The sequence below is a fragment of the Triticum urartu genome, unplaced genomic scaffold, assembly GCF_003073215.2.
Source record: "Triticum urartu cultivar G1812 unplaced genomic scaffold, Tu2.1 TuUngrouped_contig_6783, whole genome shotgun sequence".
Taxonomy (NCBI): Eukaryota; Viridiplantae; Streptophyta; class Magnoliopsida; order Poales; family Poaceae; genus Triticum; species Triticum urartu.
The window spans coordinates 1-9,498 of NW_024117572.1; the positions used below are offsets into that span (position 1 = coordinate 1).

Here is a 9,498-nt window from a genome sequence, read left to right on the forward strand (position 1 = left end):
CCCCACGCCGCCGCCCTCCCCTCACGAATCCAGCCGCATACCCTAGCCCTCTCAGTCGATAGAGATGGTCAGTTGATAGAGTCGACAGAAGAGATGGTCAATTGCAAGAATAACTATATTGAAACAATGACTCTGTTTCAGAAACGCACGCGCGTCACGCGAAAGCGGGGAGGTTGTCGTCCGTCCGATCAACAGACAATCCGACGGACGCGGAGCCGGCGGAGCGGCGCAAGTCATCGGTCGGGTGAAGGAGAGCTTTTCCCATAATATATACCCGTAGCTCGAGGGAGTTTCCATTAGATGGGCCAGGGGAGAGTTTCCAATGCATGGCCCGCGTAAGTGCCTTCCAATTTGCAGCCCATGCAGCAATCACGCAGCCTATAGCTTTTGTGAAAAATCAAATCGATCGACCTCCAAAATCAATCTAAAACTTTTGTGAAAAATCAAATCGGTCGACCTCCAAAATCAATCTAAAACTTAAAAAAGTGGAGATGGGAGGTATCGATCCCCCTGCCTTTCAAGATGCGTCTTAAATGCTCTACCATTTGAGCTACATCCCCTTGATACTAGATATATATATATATTTGTTTCATAATTAATATAACAATTTATACTGTAATCCGTGAAAAAGAGAACACGTCTGGGCTAAAAGAAGAAAGAAAAATTTATACTGTCAGCTTACCCGAAAAAACGATATGCCGAAACAAATTAACATACACGCCTAATAGGTATATTGGTGCATTGAATGCCACCCAAATACATGCTGGTTGAGAAAACTGAAACCAACCACATTGATATGAAAATATGAAGCCAGAAGAACACTGGAATCCAGTATCTAAATGCAGCTCACATTTTGGGGCTCTACAGATATGCAAAGTGCCAAAGTCAGCCATGAGTACTCAACCTCGCAACCTTTAGCTGCACGCCCAAATTTCCTGGAGGTTAGATTAGGGTAGGATTAGTTGCCTGGACAGCAGAGAACAGTCGTACCTCGAGGACCAATGTCCAAGATCGTAGAAGTCAGAGGCGGCGAGGCGCATGACAGGGGGGAGGGCTCAGGGGGGTCGGCGGTGGCGCAGCGCGGTGCTACGGCAAACCGGGGAAGAAGATGAAACTTCTCAGCGGGAGAATGTACACCGTAACAAGGTGCAGCCGAAGCAGAGGAAGCAGAGCACTCACAGTCCATTTTCATTTAGGAGCTGCATTCTAACCGGTCCAAGAACTGCTCCTAATACATTTCATTCTAGTATTAGAATTAAAGCCACGCAGTTTCAGACTTAAGTGTCAGCCATGCAGTCCCTGGCTTGGGTTGAAACCAATGGTGTGTGCTGAGAAAACAGGACAATCTCGAGCATGCCGTCCTCACGTTCATCGCCATGGACCGCGTTCTCCTGCAGGTTGGAGAGCATGACGTCTACGTGGTCTCTCCCCTGCCAAAGTGGAGCGCGAGCCCGGCATCCGTGACACCGAGCAGGCGAGGGAGGGCGCCGCCAAGAAAGAAGATGGCTCTGCGGCCAGGCAGTAGGCGCCAAGAGCTTTTACTGCAAGATTAAGCATCGTTAAGGTATCACATGTAATACAAGATTGAAATAACTCATCAAAACATCAGTTTGGAAGAAGAAATGGAACTATGCAACATCGAAAACAAGCAATGGCAATACCTGGGTTCAGAAACTTCTACCCCTCTTGAGGTGCTTGATAGCATACGGGCTCAGGAGCTGGTTCAGGCCTCGGTTGCCGAGGCGAAGGCTCGCCAACACATTGCTCGGACCGTGGCGGCTGAGCTGCGTGCTGCTTCCGCTGCTGATGCTGCAAGGGAGAATGCAGCGTCGGCAGGTCTGGATACGGCTTCTGCGGCTCCTAGACCTTCGCGTGGCCGTGGCTCAGGGTGTGGCCGTGGCCGTGGGAGAGGTCGATCGGCTGCTCCTGCCAGAGAGGAGAACTTTGATGGGGCAGGGGCCCGATCCCCCACGGGCTCGCAATGAAAGGCCTAATTTGGAACATGAGGGGTTTTGGTTAACGCGATAGACGGCGACAACTTATTGAATACATCCGTGACCAAAATCTTGACTTCGTGGGCCTCTAGGAAACCATTCGGTCCTCCTTCGAACCATATGAGCTTGACGCCATAGGTGGCGCGTCCAACTTCCGTTGGGAATGGCTGCCGGCCTCGGGCCGGTCTGGTGGGATCCTTTTGGGGGTGAAGACAGAAAGTTTTGAGGTGGTGGGTTTTACGCATGGATCCTTCTTCCTTGCAGCGGACGTTATTCAGAGAAATAACGATTTTAGATGGGAGCTTGTTGTGGTGTATGGCCCTGCGGACCACGATCGCTCGATTGATTTCCTTCGGGAACTATATGTTAAGATCTCGGCTTCCCCAGGGCCTATTGTCATAGGTGGGGATTTCAATCTCTTGAGGGGTGCGATAGACAAGAGCAACGGTGTTATCTCAGACCACAGGCTGGTAGATACCTTCAATGATTGGGTGGCTGACCTGGACCTCATTGAGCTGCCTAGGGTGGGGCCTCGATTTACTTGGTGTAATAATCAGGACGATCCGATTAGATGCGTGCTAGACCGGGTCTTTGTTTCCACCGACTGGGATACCAAATTTGCGGGATGTTCGCTCGTGGCGGAGCCAAGGTTGGGCTCTGATCATTGCCCTCTTATCCTCAACTCGGGAGAAGCCCCCCACCGTGCCACCAAGCGCTTCTTTTTTGAGAGCAGTGGCTCCTTCAACCGGGTTTTGTGCAGCGGGTTTCTTTGATTTGGATAGAGGCTAGGGAGCGTCCCCCGCATCGGTCCGGCCCTTTATGTGATGCTATGGACGTTTGGCAACATTGTGTGTGTTTGACTCGTCGACATCTCCGTGGTTGGGGCGCGAACGTGGGTAGCCAATTGAAAGCTAGAAAAGAGGCTTTGATGAGCGAAGTATCGGCCTTGGACACCAAGGCAGATTTGATCGGCCTATCTCAAGATGAATGGGCGAGAAGGTATGCGGTTGAGGATGAGATGATATTCATATTGACCTGCGAGGAGATGTATTGGAAGCAGAGGGGCCAGAAAAATTGGGTACTCAAGGGGGACGCGAGTACCCAATTCTTTCATGCTGTGGCAAATGGTCGACGCAGGAGATGTATGATACGTGTTCTTCGAGATGGAGACCGTACCATAACTGACGAAGGCGCCCTTCAATCCCATATCTATGCGTTTTACCGGGAGCTTTTGGGCTCTTCTGGGGTGGGGTCAGCATCCCTTCAAGACTCGATCTGGGATAATGAGCGATTGGTCTCTGAAGCTGATAACTCCATCCTTACTAGACCTTTCACGCTTGATGAGATCACTGAGAACCTAAATCAGATGAGAGTGAACACGGCGCCCGGGCCTGATGGTTTCCCGGTCATCTTCTATAAGAGGTTTTGGAATATTGTGGGACCATAGTTCGTTCACCTTGTGAATGAATTCACCAGGGGCCGAATAGATATTAAACGCCTAAACTATGGGGTGTTGGCTTTGATCCCGAAGGTGCCGGGTGCAGACCAAATTAGGCAGTTCCGTCCTCTCACGCTCATCAATGTCAGCTTCAGGCTGATTGCTAAGGGTTTTGCCTCCCGCATTGCTCCGATGGCAGACAAGATTATTGATAATCTGCAAACTACCTTTATTAAAGGGCGGGGCATCCTGGATGGGATTGCGGTGCTCCATGAGGTGCTCCACGAAATCAAGAATTCCAAGGAAGAGGTGTTCATCCTTAAGCTCGATTTTGAGAAAGCCTATGACCGGGTCCGGTGGGATTTCATTGAGGAGGTGCTACACAAGAAGAACTTTGACCCGCAATGGGTGAGTTGGATGCGGCAAATCGTGAGGGGTGGACAAACTGCGATCAACATTAATGGATCGATTGGCCCGTATTTCCGCAACGGAAGGGGACTGCGATAGGGTGACCCGATATCTCCCCTTCTGTTTAATATTGTCTCGGATGCGTTGGCTTCGGTTCTGGACAGCGCCAAAGCCGCTGGCCACATCTCGGGTGTTGCGGAAAGGGTGGTACCTGGGGGGCTTTGCCACCTTCAATATGCTGACGATACCCTCATCCTTATCAAGAACTCGGAAGAGGCGATTGCTAATCTTAAGTTTCTCCTCATGTGCTTTGAGGCCATGTCGGGGACTTAAGATAAACTTCGATAAGAGTGAGGCCTTTGTCACGGGAGGTGACTTGGAGTCTCAGCTTAGAGCAGCCCACATGATGAATTGTGAGTTGGGATCTATTCCCTTCAAGTACTTGGGCATGCCCATCTCGGATCGGGCTCTGTCCATGGCTGATTTTGAGCCTATGGTGGAAAAGGCGGCTAAAAGAGTGGAACCGTGGCAAGGCAAGCTACTAGCCTCGGGTGGCCGGCTAGTGCTTATCAACGATTGCCTGACAAACATTCCTATGTTTGTCATGGGTTTTTATCTACTGCACAATGGGACCCATGAGAAACTTGATAAGATCCGGTCCAGATTCTTTTGGGCTAAGGAAAATGGAAAACAATGGTACCATATGGTTAAGTGGGATGCGATTGCTTCTCCTAAAGAGGTGGGTGGTTTAGGGATCATTAACTCCAGAGTTATGAACTGGTGCCTTATGACAAAGTGGGCGTGGAAAATCTTGACCGGACAAGGGGGTCTCTGGCTCTCTATATTCAAGACTAAATATCTTGAGGCCGATGGGGTGACCTTCCGGCCGCGAGGTAGACGGTCGCAGTTTGCGAATGATATCCGCAAGGTTCAACCTCTATTGCGACTAGGGACGAGATTTGTTGTGCATAACGGAGATTTGACGCTTTTTTGGAAAGATGTTTGGTGTGGTGAGCGATCGCTTGATCTGACATATCCCAACCTCGTTGCAATTGCGGGTCAGCAGGAGGCACGCGTCGCAGATACGCGGTTTAATGGGCGCCTACGGCCTTCTTTCCGAAGACCCATTGGGCCTCGCGAAGCCCCAGAATCGGAGGCTCTTCGGGAGGCCCGGGCCTCGGTGCGTTTTTCTGCTGAGCGCGACGAGGTCACGTGGAGGCTAGAGCCATCGGGAGGCTTTTCGTCCGGCTCCCTGTATAAGGAAATCTTCAACGCCCTCCCCCCCCCCCCCCCCCACACACACAGTTTATGACCTGCGTTCGCTATGAAAAGCTAGAATGCCAGCAAAAATTAAAATCTTCTTATGGCAGCTGGCTAGGAACCGTATTCCCAGCGGTGACCAGGTACACAAAAGACACAGCCCGGGTGATGGCATGTGTGTCTGGTGCAGAGAAGAGGAATCTATATTCCCAGCGGTGACCAGGTACACAAAAGACACAGCCCGGGTGATGGCATGTGTGTCTGGTGCAGAGAAGAGGAATCTAGCGGCCACATAATCTTCCGATGCATTGTGGCGCGGATGGTGTAGAGCTCACTTAGAGAGGTGACTGGATGTACTTGAAACCCGAGTGGTTTCGCCGAACTGTATGGGCTCATCATGGCTAGCAATGCCCACGAGCGTAAGCTAGCTTGGCTTGGCGTTGGGGCACTTGCTTGGTCTCTTTGGACTACGAGGAACAAAGCTACCATTAAGAGAATTTTCTTTAAACATCCGGCTGATGTTGTGTATAAATTGGTCATTCTATTGCAGCTTTGGAAGGGGCTGACGAGTCGCTGTTTGGGCCTTCGTGCCTTGTAGCCCTGTTTTTGCTTTGCATAACTTTGTTCTTTGCTGACTATGTGTACTCGTAAGGGCCTCATTCTTATGGCCGGGCAAGCAGTGGCGGTGACAGCACCCGGCGAGCTGGGGCACTTGCCCGGGCTCCCTTGGTGCAAGTCCATGAAGCTCTAGTAGAGAAAATTGGGTGAAGTGGAAGTTTGTTTGGGCAGAAACTAAGTAATTTGGCAGCACTTAGATCTTGCCCCGGCTCTAAACTTGAGCTGGCTCCGCCACTGCGGGCAAGCGCCTCCTCTCTAAAAAAATGGCAATACCTGGAGAGTAGAATCTTGTGTAAGGAAAAATGGGCCCACCAATATAAACTTCATTTTGCAGAGGCTCACGCTTCATCATGGACTTGAGATGGATCATGTAGAGGCTAGTATACACACCAATGAAGATCACATCAGCATCTTCCGCATAGCCAACAAGCAACGGATGACAAAGCGATGTTTCCGGCCCAAGAAGCTCTTCCAAGTCAATGATGCGACGTGTCCATGGTACCCCCCCATCAATGCTACCTACCCTTGACCACAAATGGAGACTCGAATCATCAACCCCAGCAAAACCAACAACTCCATCCTCCGCGCGCATGATGATAACCTGCTTCCAGTAGCTATGTGGCACCTCCTCAATTAAATCCAATCTATGCTTATCCAAATCAAACTGAATGATGCGATCGTTGTCCAACAGCCAGTACAGTGTGTTTCCAACCAGAACCGTCGGCAATGGGACGACAAATGAATCAGGTATATGAATCGAAGTGACCTCACCCCAGACGCCAGTCTCGGACGAGTACACGCAGCCCGCGGTGATGAAATCAACCTTGTTACTGAACACTAGCACCACAAGGACCGGGCACGAATGACAGTTGTCGTGGCCAGCAACGCAGAGAACCGCGCCATTGTATGTGGCCTGCTTGGGGAGCTGCGTGGGATACGGCAGCCAGATCGTGTCACCGGTCACAAGGTCCAAGACGAGCAGCTCATTGCAGCACTTACATTCCAGGAGGGCACGACCGTGGCGACAGTCCAAGACCGACAAATAGTCGTGGTCAATCTTGCCAACAGCGGAGCCCGCGAAGGTGTTGGTGATGGAAAAGAAGAACGGAAGCGATGGCTGGTTGCTGAAGAAGCCGAGCACGGGAGGAGTCCCCCGGTGGAACTCGTGGAAGCGGAAGAGGAAGCGGGCGTCGTGGATGAGGCTGCGCCAGTGCTTGCAGACATGGGAAGCACAGAAGAGATTGATGGGCTCAGGCGGAAGGCGCATGAGAATCTCCACAAGGAGGTCGTCTGGGAGAATCTGTATATGAAGCGGCAGACATGGCGGACCAAGGTTGTACCTGAAATAGCCATTCAAAGGTGAGTGAACTTGTCATGAACATATTCAGAAGGATATGCACTTCTTAGTATAATATGAAAATCCGATATGAATTTCTTTAGCGTAATTTTGACAGGTGTGGAGTGCATATTCAAAAGAATTAGCACTTTTTTTGAATGGGAACTTCGATAGTGCATATTCAAAAGGATATGCACTCCTTTTGAACTTATTTAGTGTAATTTTGACAAGAATCTCAAACACTAAGCTTATAGCTTAATGATCTTCATTGGAATACATGCATGTGAACAATTTTGATCTGCTTTTTTCAACATTATCCCCTCCCCCAGATTTTACAAATTCTGACATGGCAAACCATGTTTACATGTTTCACATGCATTCCCTCTATCCATCAGCAATCAAATTGCAAAGTCAATATAAGTATAAATCAAATTGCATGGAACTTATACATAATCATAAGTTATATAACATATAAATGGAATTTACACGTACTTGATAGTTTACTGAAAGCTATCTAACATATGTGTTACAGGCCCTTCCAACGTATGCAATGGGCATTTTCAAGTTCTCGGCAGGGATGTGTGATGACTTAATGCAAATTATACGGAATTTCTAGTGGGGCAATGAGGAGAATACAAGGAAGATTCATTGGATTTCCTGGGAGAAGATGATTGTGTCTAAGAGTCAAGGAGGTGTGGGTAGGGCTGGAAAAAAAGCTCGAAGCTCATGAGCTAAACGAGTAGCTCGTGACTCGGTTCGAATCGACTCGAACTCGAAGAATAACGAGTCGAGCCAAGCTTTAGTTTAAGATCGTTTATAGACCAAGTTAAACGAGCCAATCTCACGAGTACTCGTGTAACTCGTTAGGCTCGGTACAAAAGATCAGCCACTCCCAATACAAAAAAAGATCAGCCACTCAGCACCCTATGTCCTAGGGGCACAACACAAGGCCTAGCCATTGAAGGCCCAACCGCCTAGAAGACTTATGCATTACAAGGAAATTACTATTGTTAGTGATATATATGTTTAATATATACATAATCATTTTTATAATATTTAAGGGTTTTATGTTCATATCTTTAACGAGCTTAACAAGCTAAACGAGCCAGCTCGCGAGTTATATGAGTCGAGCCAATCTTGAATTTGAGCTCGTTATAATAACGAGTCGAGTCGAGCTAGCTCGTTAACGAAACGAGCTCTAGCGAGTCGAGCGTCGGCTCGAATTCCAGCCCTAGGTGTGGGTTTCCGGGACCTCATAGCTTCTCGACAATCATGGTGTTTAATCAAGGCCCCGGATAGTCTGTGTACCCGCTTGCTAACAGCTTCATGGACTCTTGCGGCACTAACAGCTTCGTGGATCAAGTTATGGTCAGTCAACTTGGCCTACTGCATGAAAAGACCTCTCTGCTCAAGGTGCAGCTTGCTAATGGCCAGAAGACCGTGACGACACTTACTCAAATCCAGTTAAACGACGGTCAGGATGGAAGCGGACCTCTGGAGTGAAGAGCAATGGCTGAGATGACCCTTTCTGCTGCTGTAACTGAAATTTGGGAGACAGGATGGCATTGTCCTTCGTACCGCTGTAACTGAAGCTCGTGATATATGCCGTGCATGGCTTGGAAATGAAGTAAGAAGAGAAGAATTTAGTTGCTCTTTCTCTCTTCCTACCCCCGATCTCAACTAACCCAGGAACCTTTGATTTATCGCAAGTTGGTTCCCAAATCCCACAGATCCACTATTCCCATCTGATCGGGGCCTTACGCGTCAGCAGCAGCTCACAGCCGCCGGCGCACTCTTGCGATTTCAGCCCCCTCTCTAGAGATTCTCATAAATAAAGCTCTGGTTCGATGGCCAAAAACATTGACCCTAATTCATCATACAAACAAAGTGAGAAAACAAAACCAACTTGATCCAAAATCCAGCATTAGATTTCATAGTTGGCAGAGAAGTTTTATACTGTACTTGGGTTTAATGTAACCAGACTAACTAGCGGCAAGCTACAGAACTAACAGTGAGGCCTCTGGCCTCGAGTTATTATAAAAGGTATAATCCATAATCCAAATTGCACCTAGGTTCCCAGAAAGCCCAGAACAAAATTGGGTGTACCCTCTATCATCAGGAAGTACAGGTGACTAACATGCCGGCACCAAGTGTTCCATATTTGAAACTGCATGTAAGATAAGAATGAACCTGGGTCTTCAGAAAGCCCAAGCTCAAATTGACTCTATGAGGTGACTAATATGACAGAACAAAGTGATTCATATTCGAAATTTCATCATCGACCAACGCCAAATTCATACAGTTTTGTAGCCTGTAATGTAAATAAATAGAAACAGGGGGATAGAAGGTAATATTAGAAGGGGACCTGGCGGTGGCGAGGAGCGGGGCGGAGTCGACGGCCTCGGAGTGGGACTTGGCGAGGCGGCGGCGCTCGGCCACGCTCT

General features: G+C 48.9%; 1 protein-coding gene across 1 annotated transcript; it reads right to left on the reverse strand.

Annotated features, from left to right (window-relative positions):
* Positions 1-1,187: 1,187 nt before the first annotated feature.
* LOC125531078 lies at positions 1,188-9,498 on the reverse strand (the record flags this gene model as incomplete). The annotated part of the gene is given in 3 exon segments (XM_048695490.1): positions 1,188-1,541; positions 5,992-7,058; positions 9,420-9,498. Coding segments are annotated over 2 exon segments (1,167 nt in total). The 3' UTR covers positions 1,188-1,368.